Source organism: Chroicocephalus ridibundus, chromosome 1, assembly GCF_963924245.1.
Source record: "Chroicocephalus ridibundus chromosome 1, bChrRid1.1, whole genome shotgun sequence".
Classification (NCBI taxonomy): domain Eukaryota; kingdom Metazoa; phylum Chordata; class Aves; order Charadriiformes; family Laridae; genus Chroicocephalus; species Chroicocephalus ridibundus.
The window spans coordinates 62,411,857-62,433,464 of record NC_086284.1 but is presented as its reverse complement, the minus strand read 5'-3'; the positions used below and the strand labels follow the sequence as shown (position 1 = coordinate 62,433,464).

The following is a 21,608-nucleotide window of genomic DNA, read 5'->3' as shown; positions in this document are numbered from 1 at the left end:
CATTTTGTGTTTCCTAATAATTTAAGACTGAGATATAGCTTCCATGTTTAAGTTTGCATTTGCATGTCATATCATGTGCAGACAAGTTATTAACTTTTAAATAATATTCAGAGAAAGCAACTGAATAAAAAGATCTTCTTACCAACTACTAAAAATTCTCATACATACAAAAATGCTCACATGTACATATGTGTAAAATTTTTCTGTGAAATTTTACATATTCATTAATTTTACACTTATGTATGTTTTGTGTATGTACTGATATTATTTATTTCATGAAGAAAAGGACTAATTTGATTCCTCTATAAAGATACCAGTTGGAAACCCAACATCTAATGAACCAGTAAATATTGTGATGTAAAGTAAAAGTCCATTAAGGGAGCAATGCCCTGTGTGTATGTGGTAATCGTTCCCCAAACCACTGTCATCCACAGTGATGAATTTTTATCCTTACAGTTTGAAATTTTCATATTGATGGCTACTTTTCTATAGGACACTTTTTTTTCTAGAACTTGTGCAGCAAAAATCAGTGTGCGTTTAGGATAATATTTGCGATTATTCCAATCAAGAGATTGCGAATAATTTCATTGCAATCTCCTTAACTTTTTTTCTGTTTTAGGAGTAGAAAACTCTCACAGGAGAGTATTGTCAAGCAGGTGTAACAGCTTAAATGCTGTCATGCTCTGCCAGCTGTACTGACTCCGGACAAAGTTTACTGTAGAGACCAAATTTTCCAGGAATGGCGTTCCTTTTGTTTCTGTAGAACAAAATTAAGCAGAGTCATATTACAGGGACTTTCAGATACTTGGGAAAATAACAGCAAAGTCTGTTGCATGTTTCAGAAGCCCGGCAAAACAGAAGAAAGTCCTGCCATGGCTGGATAAGTAAATGCAACAGATGTTGTTTTAAGCCGTGTGTATGAGAAATTAATGAAGAAGCTCTCCAGGATGGCTTTAGGTCTCTAAATCTTAAACTGCTTTATGCATCTGTGTGGACTAGAGATGGGGGGGTTTGTTGTTTTTCTTTAATGAAAGTCATTGTTCTGGCTTGTGTCATCAGAGTCTTGTCTGAAGCACTCTGGTGGCAGATCTTCTGCTGTTAGCTTCAGTGGAAGCAAAATAAACGGCAATGTGTTTCTGTTGTTAGTAATTAAGAATCTGTCTTTAAGGGGACTATTTAGTATTTAAAGTTAAAATCATATATATATATATAAGAAACCACAATCTATTTAATTTTTAATTACTTTTATGGATTTGTCTCTGAAAGTGATCCTGATTCTTTTTTTGTCATTGTCGTTGTTAACTGTAGTTTAAAGGAGATTTGTTAGAGTTAAGTTTTGGGCTTGGGTGAGCTATTCTGGGGAGCCTCATATGATCTGTGCACTGTTCAGATTCTGCTGTCAATCCCTTTGGTTTCTTTTGTTCACCTGGTCTCAAAAGAAGTGGTATCAGAAGTAGAGGATAGAGTGAAAACTAGAAAGAGTCATGAAAGATGTCACAAGAGGTGTGCTAATAGCTAGGAGCTGTAATCATGAGTCTTATCTTGCTGAAAGATCAATTGTTTAAAATGGTTTAATAATCTCCATTCACTTTTCCCTATTGAAGAATGAAGAGTTAGCCAATGGAACTGAAAATGAAACTCTAAATAATTAACGTAGGTATTTTCCTTGCCGCAGCACTGTTCGTGAGACTCATTACTGCAGTATAAACAATACTAAATTTAAGGGAAGGAGGAAAGCAAAGTAAAAAATGAAAAAAATAACCCAATCAATTTGAGAATTATATAATTTCTAAAGAATAAGACAATATATATTTAGTGCTGTCATATTGGTCATCTACAAGACAATTTTTTTTCAGTTCCATAGATGAATTTGAATCCTTACTTGCGTAGAGGTACTCAGTCCTTTGGGTTGCAGACATATCCCAGGTAATACATGAAAGAAATGTCACTGGTCAATGCAGAACAAATATTGCAGTAGCTAAGCCAGTGTCTCTGAGCTGGTATAGTCATTCTCACTTCCTTAGATGTCATGTATATTAATGTTTACATTTTCATAGTTTTCTGCATAACCAGTCATCTAATGTGGGACTTCCTTGCATGGTGGATTAATTTATTCTAACATATACATCAATTATGTTTTAATGGTTCTTTTAATGACTTGGATACATAAAGTTGAGTAAGTCCAAAGCCTGTGAGGAAGCTGGCTAAAATATGTGCAGTCCTTCAAACACCATACTGGAAGCTTACTTTTGAGGATTCACCTGATGTATTTAAACAATTTACTACATATTGTATCCTATGTAGTCAGTTAATTTTAATAGGTGTGAGTTTGGCTCCTTGAGTGCATTGTGAATGTTGAGGCTGAAAGCTGAGTGCTTGTGGTATAGAACAATGTAAAAGCATAGATATTCAAATTCTGTGAAGTTTATTAGCGTGTTTAATAAACTTTGTTCTTAATGCCCTTCAAAGTCTAATCAACCAGAATCAAGTGTTCAGGGTGTTAAGGATTTTAAATTGCAGCACTTCACAGGGCATTGTCTTCTGAGAAGTTAACAAGAACTTATAAGGAGAGTTATATCTAGATTAACACACAAGAACATCTAAAACTGATCTAATTTAAACTGTTTAAAGCTTATTGCACAACCATACTAGTCTTATTATAAGCATGGAATGCACTTAAACTGTCTGAAAAGGGGTTTCTTATCTATGATTTAGTATGTTCATACTGGTATGGTGACAACAAATACGACCTTTTATGTTAACAAACATTTTCCTAGCTTGTTATTTTTTTAAAAAATTAAACACTTACCAACCTACAGAATAAGCCATAGACCATATTTCTTTCATCTTGTTCAACTCACCAAGTTATATCTCTTGCTCTGGTTTTGTTCCCCAAGAAAATTAAATCAAGAATTGGAAGTTACTATGGCTTACCAACACCCCTCTGGCCCCACCTCTTTGTAGAATGTATCACATCTTCTTATGATATCATTTTGTGGAACCGGAGGGGTCTTAGTATGGAAATTGAATTTAGACACTTGAATTACGATCCACAAAAATTGCCAGCAACTTTCAGTAAATTTTTTATCAGTACCAACAACTGTTCAGAATCACAACCTTAGCTGGAAACAGCAATCTGGTAATCAGTCTGGTGTCTTATCAAAAGCACAGGAACGTTGATTAAATTAATCCATCAGAATTTACAAACAAGTATTTTTTCACTGCTGAGTCATCTCTTCTTGGGAATACATTAAATTTTTCCAATGGCCCAGATGTACTCTTATGCATACCTTGCAATTTTTATGCATAAATTGGTACTTTTACCCCAAGAGTAGTCTTTCCAGTTTGAATGGAAGTTTAAGGAGTAAGGTATTAATCTTGTTTGCAAATATAGCACACACCATCTTAAAAAAAAAAAAAAAAACCAAACAAAAAAACCACACACACACAAAAACCACAAAAACCCCAACCTTTTCAGTGACAGAAAATGATCTGCAATGTAGAACATGTAGATTCACAATACTGTATTAATGATTTCTAGTGTATAAGATAGGCTGATTTTATAGCATCATATTCTAGAGCACTTAACTGACAAGCAAGCTGTGTGTGCCTACTGCTGGCAAGCAAGTGCAATAAAAACTTTACTAGAGACCATGAAACTACAACATGTTTAGTAGCCATATAATGAACTGGCATTTTGAACTTCTAGAAAATCTGTGCTTGTAAGTATTTGGGGTGTTTTTCTCAGGGTTTGATTTGATTTGTTTTGGTTTTGATATGATGAATGGTTTCAGGATATCTGGGAGGAGAAAACGTGAGTGGAGTGTGTGTATGTGGGGACACACCTACAGAAAGGCATTTTTGTTTATATTGAAATGGTTTATGAAAAGAACTCTGTAGAGTTTTCATATCTGCACTGACCAAAAATGACTGTAGCTTGTAACTCTATCCAACCTAATGCAAAATATAGAAGTGAAAAAAAAAACCCCAACAAAAACCAACCAAACAAACACAAAACCCCACAGCCCTTAAACCATAAGGATGACATTTTTGATTCTGTAAATTTTGTAGCCTATGGATCTAAGTTAGGATAGAATTGAAAGCATAGAATCTTATTTTTCCAAATGGAAGCCTGGAAGCCCTTATAAAAGCATTTTATGTATCACTAATACATGTATATGCACAAATATTAATGGTGTATATTTTAATATTGAACTTTGATGCCTGAAAATAGTACATTTTGATTGACATTTTAAATTAGTTTAAATGGAATATGGTTTTTCCCCAGTAATACAGAAAAAAAATGTTTAAGGAATAATAATATTTCATACCCTAGTATATAATAAAGCATTTTATGCACACTTTATATCTGTTGAATGCTTTCCTCTAAAATTCATTCAAGCAAGTAATTTTAAAGTTACTAAAACGTTTTTATTTTAGAAAAATTTTGAAATCCATGATAAATTAATAGTTAGAGATGAACAGATGGGAAAATAGAAACTATTGAAAATCCCTTCGCTCACTCTTTTGCTTTTAATCGTTTGTTTTCATATCCAGAGTTTTGTTAATCAGAAATAAAATTCTATTTTAATGTAGTAAATGTTATAAGTAAGATATTTCCATTCGTCCTAAATGCATGATCTTATGCAGTTACTAGTTTTTAAGGTACCCGATATGTTCATACTTCTACAATCCATCTGTTGGCAAAACCTTCGCTTTGACTAGAGTTGCACACATTTTATTACAGGTTAAGACAGCAGATGGCTCTCTTGAGTTTTCTTTGCAAAACCTCAAGCTGTAAACAACTACTCTGCATTTCTGAGATGCAAGTAGAAAGCTATTGTTTTTGATCTCTGGAGTGAGAAACACATTTTCTCTTGTCTGGAGGCATACTGCCCATTTTCACCTTAGTTCTTTCCTTTCTTTGCCATCACCCCGAGCATCATATCATTGAGAAACGTCAGCGTGTTTTGGCAAAGGCGCAGTATTTGAAGGAAACTACGGAAAAGGAACAATAGTAGTAGAGAGTATATAGTGAATAGCATCATTGGATAATATAAAGAGGTCCTTCCAGCAAAAGGAAACGAGGAAGCCGATCTTTTTGAAGAGAGTTTCTCACGCAAAACTTAGGGCTGTATGTGTTCCGCTCCTACATTCCTGTGCAAATTAAAGATAGTGGAGGGCTGGCCTTTATTTCACTCTGCTCCTTCTCATTCATTCCTTTGTCTGGAGCCAGGTGGAGCAGGAGACTTTGGGCTGTGTCCTGTCACCTCCTCCCCAGGGACACACGCGTCCGGTCTCTGCTCGCTGTCCATGGTGCTGAAGGCGGAGGCCGCCCCGGCGGCGGGCGGCCGTGAGCAGGGCCCGGGGGAAGCCAAGGACGGAGACGGGACCGGGACCGGGAGGCACCCACTGGGGAGACATTTGGAGGAGCGTTGGGCTGTTATTTGGGAAGTATGGAAAAGGGAAGCGGTATGCAAAACTACTACAGCGAAATTTTTATTTTTTTTTTTTAAGGAACAAACCCAAGCCTCTCTGTCTAATTGCATTAGTTAAGGTAATTGTAACCTTTGTAGGGCAATTGCTGCTCTGCAAAAATTGCCAGACAGAAAATCCAGTGCGAGTGTTTTAGCTGAATCTCTTTAGAGACACTTTTAAATAGAATTAAAATGTATTATCCAGATCCGATTGTGCATGTTCTGCTCCTAGTTGGTCTAGTATTAATACAAAATCCCCGTATAAGGGAGTTCCCACTGTACACTTTCACCCTCTGTATAAAAATAGCCCTTTGTAGATTAAAGGATTTAGGGAAATAATGGTCAACATTGGAGCTACCAAATTCTCTGCTGAAACAAGAGCCTATTCTTACCTACAAGGTTCTGTATCACAAAATAGTGAATTATTCTGGATTGATATTTACACGTCAAAGCCTGGTTTTGTACAGAACCATCTAATAAGAAATTAGATTATTCCCAAACCAGTATAAAAATTAGATATTTATTACATGATATTTCCCCTGCAAGCATCTGCCCTTCCTTATAGGATAACTCTGCATTTTTTGTGTGTAGCTGTTGGCTTCGTTTTTCTACTTTCCTCTGGTTAGCTACAACTTCAGGAAATTTCCCCATTGGCAGAAAGTAAACGCCTTATTTGAAAAGGGAGAAGACCCACCAGAAAAAGATGAAGGGAAAGACATGAGATGTCGTTATTTTAAGTGTATTTATTATCTGCAGTGTATTGTGAGCTCCTCAAGGCAGAGACTCCTTAGGCATTCTGTGTCTAGCAAGCTTGGCTGGTGCTTGCTCAAGTGCTCCAAGACGTAGACTATGAAAAAAAAAAAAAAAAGAAATAATTTTACATGGTGCTGGTGATCAATGAATCTAACTACTGCGGCTGGTTTTGGGTGCCCTGTGGAATTCCTTCGGTTTTTCTGAAACCTCAGAAATCCATGGTCCAAGTTAAAAGTCTGATGGTGCTATAAACCTTGTCTCCCAGAGAGCGTGTGTTGGTTTGGGTGGAAGGTCCCCTCAGCCTCGTTGGTATGTTTCTTCCTCACGGCTCTTAATCCTTCGTATGCAGCAGAACCACTTCTCCCGTCGGACAACACTCTCCGCCTTGTCCCTTCCCGGGCTGCGGGGCGAGCAGGGGCAGATGGGCGGCCTGCTCCGCCGCGGGCGGGCTGGCCGAGAGAGGGGCTGCCCCCTCACCCGCCCACCGCTGCCCCCGCAGCTTCCCCGGCCTGGGGACGGCGACAGGTACCGGTGTCACCGCTGGGTGCGGCGAGGGAGCCGGTGCGAGGGTGCTGGCGAGAGAGTGCGTGCCGGGCTGCCTCGGTGTGCCGGGGTGGGCGGCGGAGCACGGGGAGGGCCATGGGTCCCCCCGGCAGCGCCCAGCGGGGAGTGAGCCCCGCACGAAGCCACCCGGAAAGCTAAGGGGGGAGCAGAGGCAGCTGGCGGCGGATCCGCCGGGACCCCGCTGGTTCCCACCAGAAAACCGCAACAGCAACACCCCTTCCCTCCGCCCCTCGCCCCCTTTGCTTTATTCTCCTGCCTTTCTCCAGTCCCCTCCTCCGCCCTCTGCACCCTCGCCGCCCCTCGCCTTGGGGAGGACAAAAAAAGCTCCAGCGGTGCCTGTGTGTGTATGTGCGTGCGTGTGTGTGTGTGTGTGTAGGGGAGGCTGGAGCGGGGTGGGACTGAAGAGCCGTGATTACAGCTCTCCCCGGAGAAGAAGATTGCTCTCTCCAGATGCTGATTTCTGAAACACTTGGCAATCATCAGGCGGGAGCCTGGAAGAGGCAGCGGTAGCCGCCCCGGCCGCGGCGATGGCAGCGGCGGGCGAGCGGGCGGCGGCGCGGGGCTGAGGGGCAGCCCCAGGGGAGGCGACGTTGCCGGCCGGACTCGACTCGACCCGACCCGACGGAGCGCGGCTCTGCCCCGAGTGCCGCTCGCCCCGCTCCGCTCCGCTCGGCGCCAGCCCCCGCCGCCCGAGCAGGTGTCCCTGCGCCGGGGCACGGCGGGAGGGGCGGCGGGGCACCCATGCGGTGACCCGCGGCGGCGGCGGCAGCTCCCGCCGGCCGGAGGGAGGGAGGGAGGGGAAGAGGGGGTGCCCCGCTGCAGCCGCGCCTCGGGCCGGAGGAGGCACCCGCTCGCCCGCTCCCCCGGGGATGGGTCCCCGCCGGGGCTGAGCGTCCCGCCGCCGCCCTCCCCCCTGCCCGTCGCGGCGCCGGCCGGCGTGGGCGAGCCGGCCAGCAGCCATGGCAGCGGCCATCGCCAGCGGCTTGATCCGCCAGAAGCGGCAGGCGAGGGAGCAGCACTGGGACCGGCCCTCGGCCAGCAGGAGGCGGAACAGCCCCAGCAAGAACCGCGGGCTCTGCAACGGCAACCTGGTGGACATTTTCTCCAAGGTCCGCATCTTCGGGCTCAAGAAGCGGCGGTTGCGGCGCCAAGGTGTGTCCCTGTGGTCGGTCCCGCCCGGGAGGGGGCTGCCGGGGAGGGGCGGGCGGGAAAGGGGGCAACCTGTGGCGACAAACTTCCCGGGCCGGGCGCCGCCGCGGCGGGAGGCGCCACCCGCCGCCCCCGCTCAACTCCGCGGGCGGCTCCCGGCTCCCTGTCAGCGGGCGAGGGGCTCGGCGGGCGGAGGGGAGCGGCGGCTTCTTGGCCGGGACCCCCGCCTTGCCGTCCAGCTGCTGCCTGCGCCGCCGCCCCCCCGGGGAGCCGCGGCCGGCGGGCCCAGCTCGCCCTGGGGACTCAGGTATTGGCTACGGCAGGTGGGCTCCGAGGCAGGAAGCCCTTCGGGTGGCGTGAGCCCAGCCCGCCACCCCGCCTGTCCCCATCTCGCCCGTGTTTTTCTTTAAAGGACAAAGCTTTTCGGGTCCGGTGCCCGGGAACCATCGCTCATCAGTCCCTTCCTTGAGCTGCCCGCTTGGCTTTGGTAGGCATAGCCTGGCCGTAGCGGCCGGTGACTTCCCAGTGGCCAAAGCGAGGGGCATGGCAGAGCTGTGGGAGAGCCACTCTGCATGCCGGTCGGTGCCCGAGTGTGGGTCCATCTGCGCGCTGCCCACCGCCAGTCAAGGGCCGCTTTGTATAGACCAGCAAGTTTTACAGGCAGTTCTTCTTGGGGGTAGATGGCCAGTAGTCAACCAAGACGACTAAAACCGGTACCGTGGTGATTGCATTTTATCAGTGCTTTGTATTAGAACCCTAGAAATAAAAGGAGCTAAATGATATTGCAATGACTTCTCTATTTTATTTATTTTTTTTAATTTAGTGGTGTTCAGCTCAATATTCAACAGCGATCAGAAATGGCAATGACTTATTTTGTACTCGTCCTCAGGAAACAAGTAGTTTTAGAACAAAAGGATTGTATTATGAGGAGTGAAAATGTAAAGTATCACTTGAAACATGTCTAATACCTACCAGTCAATGGTAAACTACAAGCCATCCTCTGTTACACTAGAGAATGCCACCATGTGTTGTAGTTTGGTATGTATACTATAGCTCCTCTGTAGGGTGGGTCGGAAGATAATTTTAAGAAGAGTAATCAGTGATCTGTCCTGACTGATCCTTCCTGCTTTTTTTTTCCATGCTTCATACTTGAAATAACATAAATTGACAAAATACATACAATTTTATTTTTACATGGCTTTATTAGTGAAAGGATTATTTCTGTAACTCCTAATGCAAGCTAAATCTTGCCATTTTTAGATAGTAGAGTGATAAAGGGAAGATGAACATGTCAGTGGCAAAGTCTATGGTGGCTTCTTTTTAGGCACTCTGTATGTGCGCTTAAAAAGATGACTAGAGTGCTTGGTTTATGATGGTGGATTTATGTATGTGATGCTTGTTTATGAAAACAAGTTTAGTGGGATTTGCTAACTGAGCAATTGTTCTCGACCACCTGTGCAGTCTTATTTTGGGGAAAACTCGGTATTTGACTATGCTATGGTTTCAGGAGGAGATGACGGTCTCACAGCACTGAGATGCCAAACATTTTCTTAGGTAGGAAGGGGCTTTAATGAGACTTCTAAATTCATCCTTTTTCATTCATTCATTTTTTTCATAAGGCACTTTGTGACATTATTGAATAATAGAACTGCATTAAAATATAACTCAACTGCTAACCCATGCCAGTGGTCCAGATGATTTCAGTAAGAATAATCAGAACAAGGGCTATTCCCTGTAAAGTCTGCAGCATTAAACCCCCGACTTTATTTTCTCTAAGAATCCTTCAGATGGAGACACGATGATATTTATCTGTTGATTTAGGTTAAGGTCTCAGAATTGCCATAAGAATCTCCATAAGAATTCCTGCTGAAAAAAATACTGTCGTGCCTTTTACTGTGTATGTTCATGATGTGTAAAGTGATACATGGAGTACCTGTGGATTCAAAGTTGCATACTATTTATGAGGGAAACCAAAGAAACAATCAAGCAGAAGTTGTTACTCAAACATCTTATGCAGAATGAATAATAATTTGGAAAAAAACCCACATTTTATAAGGCTTATTGCTTTAGAAGTACCTTATATGAGTTATAAAATGAACATTTATGAGGGTCTCTTTTTAATTTTCTTAAACCGAGTTAAATGACCACTGAATTCGTCACTGAAATCATACTGTCAAACCCATTAAAATAAGTCTTTGCCAAGCAAAATAGGACGCATTTCAAAACATCTGTTGTCAGAAAGGTGCAATGGGATTTTGACAAATAAACCTTGTGTAAATGATATACAGAGTGTCATGAGAGCATTGTGAAAAATGAGTTAATCGAGATGTGACAAACCATCCGTGGCATTCTCATACAATTCAATGGAAGAGTAGAAGTATATGTAGAATATTTGTTATGTAGAGCAATAAAAGCTAGACTGTATTTCTCATGGAATAAAAAAGTGTTTTGCTTTGTACTTACATACGAAAAAAGTGTCTTCTCATCTTTGAAAAAAATCTGGCAGCAAAAACTAGTGATGTTGCTTTTAAAATTAAAAATATACATTTACTCTTGTACATACATGAGTATGTGAATTAGATAAGTAGATATACACAATGTATGCACACTTACCAACATGTTAGCAAACATCTGAAAATATTTTTAAACTCTTCTTAAAAGATGCCTGTTAGTACTGTTCTTGTTCAGTGGGATTTATTTGTGAACAAAGTTATTACAAATACATAACATGCTAAAATCATATGTATGCCCAACTGAATATAAGGTTTTTCTGTCATTGTGACTGATTTTCTGTTCATGGTCCTTCCTTTAGGGGCATACTAAAATATCAACAGAAGTGTGTTTTGGGAGACTAACATTTAGGGAGGGTATCATTAAACATACATCCAGGAGCTCATTCAGGGTAAAGGGCAATATTTGTATTTGCTTATATATTGGCTCTAATGATAGGTGCAATGACAGTTTTAAACAGCTTTTTGAAAACTTTGATTAATGAATTAAACTGGCAGAGGGATTTCTGTGGGAGACTTGTCTGATAAGCTACTGAGTGGATGAAACCATTTTCATTTACCAGGCAGCTTTGATTCATATTTTTTAGTATTATGATATTTCAAATTTATGGCATCTTTATTTTATCCTACCTGTCATTTGATGAAGAAATCACTGTCGTTAATTTCTGGGTAGCCATGAAGCCAAGATCTTGCCTGACGCTGATGCCAGACATCAATCAATTACAAACCATCCTGTCCTGGATTAGAGGTTGTTCAGTTATAATGGTTTAATTTATGTTAATATAATCACAAATGGGAGAATTGACAGACAAGATTTGGAGTCTTCATGTGAAATAACCTGATATAACCTGGGGCTACCCAATAAGAAGAAGAAAATAAATGTCAGTTCTTCACCTCATGCAACTACAGTGTGCCGAGATTAAAAATGTATGCTTGTCACTAGTGCAAAGTCAAACTTCTTAGCCTGTATTTTCATCTACATATCCAGCTTCTTTGCTAATCTGGAAAATCGTCATTTGGTTAATTAGGTCCCTTGAGAGTATTCTACTGGAAAATACTCAACATTTAAATGTATTAAAAACCAAGTGTGGTGTTTACTCTATCTGTGTGCTAATACCGCATAAAAACTTCTGAATTTATACATGGAGTGTATGAATTTTGGAATGACTTGGCCTCTGATTTTCTACATTAATATTTATGAGAAAGAGAAAACTAGGGAACATGCTCAGAAACCACACTGATTAGATTTTATTGCATCTACAAAGGTAATTTAATTCTCCAAAGAAAGCATTTTTGGAAAACTTCTCAGTATATCAGTTTATGTTTTGTGGCAGATGTGGGAGTGGCCCATAATCTCAGATGTAAGATAATTCCCCGTATAGGTAGTGCCTTAAGTAGTTTTTAATTCTCCTACTTGTGGAATGATGTAAGTGGAACTGAAATGGAGATCTGTCCATGTGGGTGTAGAAACCGCATCGAATCCCAATCAGTTCGCTCCAGTCTCAGATGATCTGGCTTGCTCCAAGTTTCAGTGGATCAAAACTTGTAGCTGCGCTTTCCTATGTGACTGTCCTCAGAATTAATTATTCTTGGTAGTTCACTAAAGCCCACAGCTGCTGCATTGTCTAGGTGCAAGACCGTCTGTATTTCTGGGTGTTGAACTGATATTGCTTATTCTTCACTACTTTTCCTCAAATGAAACTGATTAACCCACAACCCTTTTGGAACTATAAACCCAGTTGTAAGAGTATGTATAAGAAATTATTAATTTTTCAAAATATTTTCCTTCATTGCTGCAAATCTGTTCAAAGGACTACATTTTCATCACAAATTGAAAATGTGTAAATATGCTGTATCTCATGTAAAATATTCAAAGCATATTTTAAAATTATTTTTGAACATGTGGTTTGCTAGACTCAGTGTCAAGTTTTCTTTCTCATGCATTGAGTATTTCACATAGACCCTGTGCTTGCTAAGGGAGGCTTTAAAAAGAAATATAGTAAAGGCTGGAATGTAATTCTCTTATTCTGAACTGGTCTTGGTGGCTCTAACAGTGATGAATGAGATGTTTTTGAGAGGAAATGGGGAAAAATAACTTTAAAATGGCGAGACAATTTTAGGGACTATTGATTTTTAGAAATATCTTAAACATGGGTGATAGAATAGTGGCTATTTAATGTACATGTAGTGCTGTACCAATGTTATTTCGGAATATCTCCTGTTTTAATGTAAAATGAGTAGAAAAACTTAGCACTGCATATCTTAAAATATGGTGCTAAAAGTAGAAATCAGATAACTTCAGGGAGTAGTAGGTATTTTAGCTTATGTTTTCTAAATATTCTAAGTTTGGTAATAGTTGCAAGTTAAGATTTCTTCAAAATTTTTCGACGGCTGCATAGTTGTTTTGGCTTGTATTCCTTGCTTGCTTTGTCTGTAAAGTACTGTGGTGTTTGGGGTTTTTTTAGTCTATTGTTTCTTCCAGATAAGCATTGGTTTATGTTTATTTATCTCAGGAAATTTGCATATGTGGAGGATATTGGAAATTGGAGGAACCCAAATTTCACTTTTCCTATATACAAGCATTGCATCTCACTATCTTCACTTGGTAATTGGTGATTTAACTCTTCATTAGCAAATGAACTCTTAATGCTTGAGGGATCTTCCTGGATCTCCAAAGTTCAGTCAGTTTCTGTCCCCACATACTGATATTTATTTTTTTTTTAAGGTATATTAGTTATTGTAACTATTAAATGCATTGTAGAACTAAGTTGTTCAGTCGATAGAGATATTAAGGGAGATTTCAGTATAGGTGGTTTCTGATTCATGATGGTGTAGCGATAGAAATGTTATAGGTGAGGTCAGGTTTCTATAATGTATTTGAAGATGTAATTCTGTCTTGTAAAAATATCTATTAGTGGATGTCATTTTTTCCAGGGTATTTCAGTCTGTTAGTTTGAATTAAACTGAGTGCTTAAAACTCATTTTGAATAATGATTTTTCAAGTCAGTAGTTTATAAACAGCAGTAATTAATTTTAATATAGAGCTAACACTCAAAAAGTTTATTACAGAAAATTTTGCTGTTAAAGTGTTTTGGTTTAGATTCTAAGCATAATTTAGAAATTTGAAGAGACACGAAACGGTGAGCTTGGCTACCCATTTTTTGTAATGAATAAACAGAGGCCTACCTTGCTTGGTCATATGTAAGCTATTTTCTGCCTTGGGCAAGTATTAGAGTTAGTGATAGACAGGAAGATATACCCCAATGGCATGTACTCTTGCTGTGCCATCAGCTTTTTCTGAAACCCTTTGAAACCAGTACATTTTTGTTCTCAAGAGTTATTTTATTAGTGCTAATTCAGATCTTACGCTCTGCCATACATGAGTGGTGTGGAAACAGAATATATAGTACTATATTCCATGGTAGAAGAGAATGAGAAAATTAGTAAAGCTCTGATTTTCTCTATTGTGATCTAAAATCAGCAACTTGCTTTCATTGCATTGTAAACTGTAACATTTCTGTACATTAGGGGTGCGGTTTTTCATTTCAATTATATAAATATGATAACATGATGAGATCAAGTTTAGATCTTCCAATTTATTTTCCTATGGGACTGAAAATGAGGGAACACACCCTTTCCTGGTGCCAAGAAAGACACTAGCGGCTTTTGGTGCCAGGATTTAGGAATATATAATTGGATCAAGTTAGGGATGGGCAGGAGTCGAGTCCAGGACTCTCAAGTTCTGATTCTATGTTATAAACTAGAGAGGATTTCAGCATATGCTGAAATAGGTGAACATAATTTAAATTTACATTTCTGTAAATAAATAAATAAATAAATAACCAAAGAAGATGGAGAATTTTGGTATTTCAAAGGAAAGCGAATAGAAGATTGAAAGAAGTAAATAGTAAAAGGTTGATATCAAATTTAAATTGATGGACTATATTGGAAAAAAGTACAGAAACCTTGTTCCCTCAAGGTTTTCAGGATCCCTGAATGCTTTGGTTACCATTTTGTAAAATGCTCAGTGCAAGCTGATAAATATAATATTGGTTGTTCAGTAAGATTTTCATAAGTGAAGCTAGAGGAAGTTGACTGAAATAGGAATGTGAAGTATATCCTTTCTCTAGGATATAAAGTGTAATCTCTAGGATGTAACTAAATTAAACAATTTAATTAAATCTGCGGTCTTGATTCTAATCACTTGCCCAGGTGTAGAACTTTTGGAAGGCATTGGAGTTACCGTGCTGTAAAACTGCTGTGAACTGAACCAATATTGGACTGCTGATTGGCAGTAATCAGAATAAATACATGATGGAACTCAGCATTTGTTTAAAATACTAAACCAAGCATTTTATTTTACGTAAGAATAATTTAGTATTATGAAACACAAGCATATGGTCTTTTTCTCTCTGTAGAAGTTATTTTTTTAAATAAGGTAAAAAGAAAAAAGTCCTTAATTAACTATCATTTCCATTGCAAAGCCTGCCCTTTTTGGTCTTAAGATGTACCCAATACACTAAATGTAGCTGCTGCTGCTCCCTCTTTGGTACTGTGAAGCCTGGCTCCAGAAAGCATCTAGTTTTGGTTGCTAGACTATTTCCCGCATTGTTTGAAAAAACCCAAATGAGAGAAAGGAAGTAATGCTTTTTTAAAATTAGTTTCCATTTTTTAAATGCTCATTGTACAGGTAAATCTGAGTGGAATTTCATGTCCCAATGAAAAGGGACTTTTCAAGCCTCAGGGCATTTTTGCTACTGAATTTCAAAGTCACTCAGCAAACAGCAGATATGTCAGTCTTAAAAGGTCAGCAGGTTTTTTACAGTGGAGATTCTTGTGGAACTGTGAGCCTAGAGGTGGAAACTGGTACCAGGGTCTCCCTTAATGCAGTAATGAATTATAGGTATTTCTAGTTCAGTTTTGATGAGAATTTGCACTCCCTGAGTGTTACAGAGACTCACTTCCTTACTTACCATATAAAACCAGAGCAATTCTTTGGGTTTTTTTTTACTAAAATTACTATGCTTTTATTGCAGTATTTTCTGTAATGTGAAAGAAGGATATCTTTGAAAGGCAACAATTTACTTCAGACTTCTGTGATCTTAAGTACTAAATTTATGGCTTATATATACCTACTTATATGAAAACACTATATATCTATAATGCCTAGATTATGTTAGTGCTCTTCCTGAAAAAGCATATTCTGCAATGAAACAGTGAGTACTTCACCAACAAGAAGTTTATTTCAGTATGATACTTATATTTTCTTTACAAATCCGTAACAGTTTTTTTATATAAGCGCAGACTTAATTTTTGTGATTAGAACACGTGTGAAGTTTATTGGTAATAAATAAAGAACACTCTGTTTGCTAGAGCATAAATAAAATAGGTATTTATGTTTTTATTTATTTTGGTTTTAATCCATAATCGTTTCTTCTTCATTTGGGTTTTAAGAACAGTCTTACAACAAATTGGTATGTTCATAAATGTGATGAAGTAAGGTTTTTCTTCAGTCATTCTCCCTTGTAAACTAAACTCTGTAGTTCATGGATTATAGTTCATAACTGTTCCAAAATCTTACAACATTTACTGAGTGCTCAGTTGTTCACACACTTGCTGCTTTATGCATTGTGAATATCCCAGCTTAAAGAGATGCTCCTCTCATTTTCATCTACGTAGTTTATGTATAACTGAGACTTGAATTTCTCTACCTTAATTAGTGGTTTGTATCTCTTCATATGAAATTCTGATGAGTTGAAAAATTTGCCACTGTAATCTGTATACCAGTGACTATGAAATAAATTAACTCTAAAACTTCATTGCTCTATTTTCTTCTTTAACTTTTCTTGCTGTGTAATCAGACAGTTTCTTATTTGTAATCAGAACAAATGCACATGAAATGTGTAATACTTTGTTCCCAACAGCATTTTAAACTGTGTTATTTAAGCCAACAAAAATCATAGAATCATAGAATGGTTTGGGTTGGAAGGGACCTTAAAGATCATGTAGTTCCAACCCCCTCCCCTGGGCAGGGACAACCTCCCACTAGACCAGGCTGCTCAAAGCCTCATCCAGCCTGGTCTTGAACACTTCCAGGGATGGGGCATCCACAACTTCTCTGGGCAACCTGTTCCAGTGTCATCAACTATGAAATCTCTTTCTACGACACTGGAAAGAGACTTGCATGGCAGGATGGCTTTGCTACAGCCTTTTGGATTTTAGCAGGGCTCCCCTGGTGTCCACTGCAAGTCTTGTCCTATCAGAGCTCTGGTCAGGCTTGTACCTGGAGGTATACTTCTGTCATTGAAGTCCTGATGATTACTCATGCTTGCCCTCAAGCAAGTAGAGGTATGATTACAGGATGAAGACCTAAGTATGGCTGTCTCCCCCTTTTCTTGTGTAGAGACACACAAAAAATTAATAATGGATTCCTCCTGCTATTAGTTCCTTTTCATTATCTTATCGATTATCTTGGATTATGACTATGCCAAGAAAAACTAATTATAAAATAACACAGGATACAGAACTTTTTAATAGAAAACTATTCCTGGGGTTGAAAAGTTGAGAGAGATTGATCCCTGCTGACACAGGTAGTCTGAAAAAATGCAAACCTTTGTTGTTTCTAGTAAATATTATTGAAATTAACTCATGCAATTTTTTCAGGATTTGAAAATATATATGTTATTCCTAAGGGACTCATTAGAAAATTACTAATAGTGAACAATACACATTATCATGAGTTCTCCTTACCAAGCAAGTTATTTTTTTCATCTGAATAGCTTTATTTGGTCAAGTTTTGTGTTTATCATGAACTCCAAACAGAGTCTGGTGCACAGATGATTTATACTTTTTTTATAAATATTAAAAAATGGAGACCGTAGTCTTAGCTTCCTTACTAGCATGATTTTGGCTTGCTTAAAATAACAGTCTGGATTCTAACAACCTTTTTTCATACTTATCTTTCTTTTGTTCCCCTCTGAAAATGGTTTTGTGCAGAGGTTAGTTTGTGGTTGAACTCTTCTGGGCATTAGATTGGTAAATTCCACTTCACTGTTGCTTCCAGTTATATTTTAGTTTTCTGAAAAAGTAGAAGTAACTGTCATTCTAGTTCCTGTGTTCATAGACTCTTGCTAAAGAAAACGAGAGACCTGCTTCTACAGACCCTCAGTAATGATTTTTTTTGTGGCAATATTTAAGGAAAAGGAGATACAACTTTTTGATTTTCAGCTCTAAAGGTCAGATGTCCCCAAATTTGCAATTTGTGTACAAGTAAGAAATTCAGCAGTTTAGTCCTTTTGTAGATGTAAATTTATTCATTAAGTTCTGTTGTCTAAGTAGCTTGTATGTGCTAAATAACTGCAAGGTTGTGATGTTGGTATCCTAAAAACAAATCTTTTGATGTAATACACATGATTCTGGAAACCTTTGTAAAATTGATAGGTAATTCTCTGTATAAAAAGTATTCTGTTGTAACGTCTATGTAAAATGACCAAAAAAGTTATGCATTTAAATAAATCAAAATGATTGGATGGCTCAGATTTATATGAATTATGTCATTTAGAAACCCCTGGTTCTTACTAGTAAGCAGTCATCTTTATTTGCAAACAGTGAATATCACTATAGAGATAAGATAACTGACTCCAAACCACAGAAAGAAAGAAAAAAAAAGCCATTCCCATTAGCCATACACTCTAGATCTCTACTTACAGATGGGTATACCATCACACTCAGACACTTTTGTTTCAAAAGTGTGTCTGTTAACAACAGAGAAACAAAAACTCATCAGGTTTTCTGTATAGTTAAAAGCTACTAAAATCAGTGTATGTTAAGCCTGAATAATCTGGTTGTAGTTTAACTAAGGTATTAATAGTCATTTGTGTCTCGTCGCAATGACAAAGTGGCAGGATCAAACCAATGGCCATCTCAGTGCCACTTATCATATTCAGTACAATTCAATCAATCAGTCATCACCCTGTTTACCAGGGCTTAATGTTGCAAACATAATGGTTGAAATGAACCGATGGCATAAGTAAACATTTCTGTTGAATTTCTGGGGTAGCTTTCTAGGTCGTTGGATGTCAGTGGGCAGGTCCTACTCAAAGTTTGCCATGGATAAACAGTAAAAAAATCAGGATCTGACTTACTAAAACTCTCCACTTGCAGAGCGCCAATAATAACAGCTAAAAACCCCCATGCTTTAAGCAGCCTGAGTGGCATAAGTATGAGGAACATAGCGAGTCTTATCTCAAAAAAATATTTACGCTTAGAGGTTCTTAACTGTATTTTTGTCAGCTCGTTACCAACTTCACCCAGTATCAGTATTTTAGTTTTCACAGTTGGCATTTGTTTTAAATATAGGGAGGGATGTAAGGAAGTTAAGCCTGTTTTCTACTCTTTGCTAACAAGTATAAGTAGTATAAGAGTGGAGTATAAGTAGTTACGGGGGGAATGAGTTGCTGGTAAATTGCTGATACTGTTATTCCAAAAGCATTCACTGCAAATTTTGGCTAAACTTTAGGAAAATTCAATCACGTTAACGTGTGGAAAGGGCAAGATGAATGCACCTGAGCAACTTGACTAGAGATGTAAGTACTTCTAGATTAAAGGGACTTGTAAAGACAATGTAATTTTTAACCTTTTAATTATTTCCGTCCTGATATTAGTATCCCTCTAGCACATAACTGGGGTTGTTTGGTGCAGTATCTTTGAATGTAGGCTTCTTACTTATATAAGTACTGTGATTAACTTCAGTTCCTAATTGCAGTAGAGAAACCAGCCACATTTGGAGCCTGAAGCAGCAAAAAGATTTTGCTTCTTTTTAGGTATTTTTGTTGCCGTTAATCATATCCAGGATGACACAGACTACTACAGACAAGACCTGACACAGAAATAGTCTTTAACTATTTGCTATTTATTTTTATTCTATTTACTCTATTTGTATGAGATGCAGCTAGTTTTTGATTGTGTAATATTATATATATATAAAAAATGGTGTTAGTTCCAGTTAATTTCCGGGTAGATGTGTGCTATTACATAGGACCAGTTCGGGTGTAGGCTGTTTATTTTCCAAAGCAGTTCAGATGTGACACCAGAGGACTAATGGTGCAACTCTCATCCTGAGTCCAATAGATTGTGGCATACAGAGTTCTTCTTTAGGGATATGTCATAGCTGTGTAGGAGGTGAAAAAATGTTTCTTCACTTCTGCCATAGTATCAGCAATGTCTCGCACAGTGGCTTTAATATGTTGACAGCTCGGTGAGTCCTGAATGCCTCCATTTGGTTATCGGGCTGAATTTTTATCCCTGTGAAGGCTTTTTTTTTTTTTTTTTTTTTAAGTAACATGAAAATTACACAGTTTTGGACTCTCCTGTCTACTGCCATGGAAACAGAAAAGTGTCTTTAAGGGGCAACTGTTGGAATACCATTTTGGGTTTTTTTTGGTCTTGTATCCCTTGTTGAGCTTTGAGAGAACATTTTCATGATGGATTGTGCCTTGGTCTTTCTGCATACTGGATGCAATTGGGCTTTCTGCACTTTGAGTGTGTGGCTAGTTATGTTTATTCTTCTCTCCTTGTAGGGATGCACTGGATCAGTGTTTTTTAAAAAATTGTGAGGCAGTTGATCAGTGAGCTAATTCTGAATATTGTTAGTTTATTTATTTACCGGTATCTAAGCTTCTATTTTGGGGGAATCTGAGAAGATTGAATAGATTTTCTTTATTGAGGTCATTCATACTCTATATTTGGAGCAAGATAGAAATTTTCCTATTTGCATTCCCACAGGGGAAGGAGAAATATGAATTCCTATAGCTCTGAAAGCCCTTTGCCACCACCTTTGCTTGCAAACTTTAGGAGGGATGCTTTTGAAAGGGAACAGGATTGTTCTCCAACCATCCCAACACAGGGATTTATTCTGCCATCTTTCTGCATTGCCAATGCAAGGCTGAAGGAAGACTAGCCATGAGGCTGCTGCTCAGTCATTACTGGAAGATCAACCAGTGCTGGAACTCCAGTTACTCCAGTTGCTCCACCTCTTGCTCCAGTGGGAGCAGTGAAACAGATACCATAATGTTCATATGCCGTTTGGGTAACTATGTGCCTGCAAATTAAATTAGAAACAACAGTAGAAGGGAGGGAAGAAGTTGTTTTTGCATATCCTAGCAACAGGGTGCAGCTATAGATACATAACACATGTAGATCAGTTATGATACTGGATGCTAAGGTTACTCCGGGTAGTTATGTGACTGCTGTGGCACGTATGTACAGTGGTGATGTTGCGTCCACGAGCACTGGGACTCTTGAGGAGAAGGATATGACTCTCTGATGTAGGCGAGGCAATGGTTATCCTTGGCTCTGCTGTGACACTGTAGACCACTGTAAGGCATCTTGCCTTGGGCCCACACCTTGAGACCACTCAAAAGGGCCCACACCTTGAGACCACTCAAAACCCAAAACCAGGGCAGAAGTGGTTTGTGGTCTGCTCAATAAGCAGCTCCTCACAGAAGGACATAGCAGTGCGTTGGAAACGGCTCTGGCTGCTTAAAAGCTTCAGTTTGGAAATCAGAGCAGTAGTAATACCAACAACTTATTAAACAAAGCTGTTCAGAAAGTGACTGTTACTGTCATCTGGGAAAACAAACTGACATTTAGGTTTGTGGAGTTTCTCACTGCAGCGTGCTGTATTTGCTGTTTTGTCAGAACAGCATTTTCAGTCAAAGCCTGTTTTGACAGGCACATCCTGACTGGCCAATATTGTACAGTGATATTCATAAGACACCTGATTAGCCAAAGGGGGAAAAAAAAAACAAACAAATGAGCTATACATATTTTGTTCCATCGAAAAAACTATTGTAGGTATACAATACTTATTCAGAAAGTACTACAACATGAAATACTCAGGCTTTAACTTTTATATTATTAGTTCTGCAATGCCTCTTATCTGCCATGATCTTGCAGTTTCATGTATTAAAACACAACCAAGGGGAATAACAGTTGGTTTATGACAACCAGCTACCTGATTGCAATTATGTCATTTCAGTCAGTGGAATGGAGCTGGCAGCCAGATTTCAGTATGTTGCATTGGTCTTCTGGCTTACATTCTTAGAGGAGCTGCACTACCAAATATAAGCAAACATGCTAAACTTTGGATACACAG

General features: G+C 39.3%; 1 protein-coding gene across 6 annotated transcripts in view; it reads left to right on the top strand.

Moving 5' to 3' along the window:
- FGF14 (fibroblast growth factor 14) overlaps positions 1-21,608 on the top strand; it is a 425,616-nt gene that overhangs the window by 272,649 nt on the left and 131,359 nt on the right. The window contains exon 1 of one of the 6 annotated variants that reach the window (XM_063337131.1): positions 6,267-7,946. The exons of the other annotated variants lie outside the window; for them this stretch is intronic. Coding sequence (XP_063193201.1) covers positions 7,754-7,946 — 193 coding nt within the window. The 5' untranslated portion in view covers positions 6,267-7,753. Of the gene's footprint in view, positions 1-6,266; positions 7,947-21,608 lie in introns of those variants that run through there. 6 annotated transcript variants of the gene reach the window in all.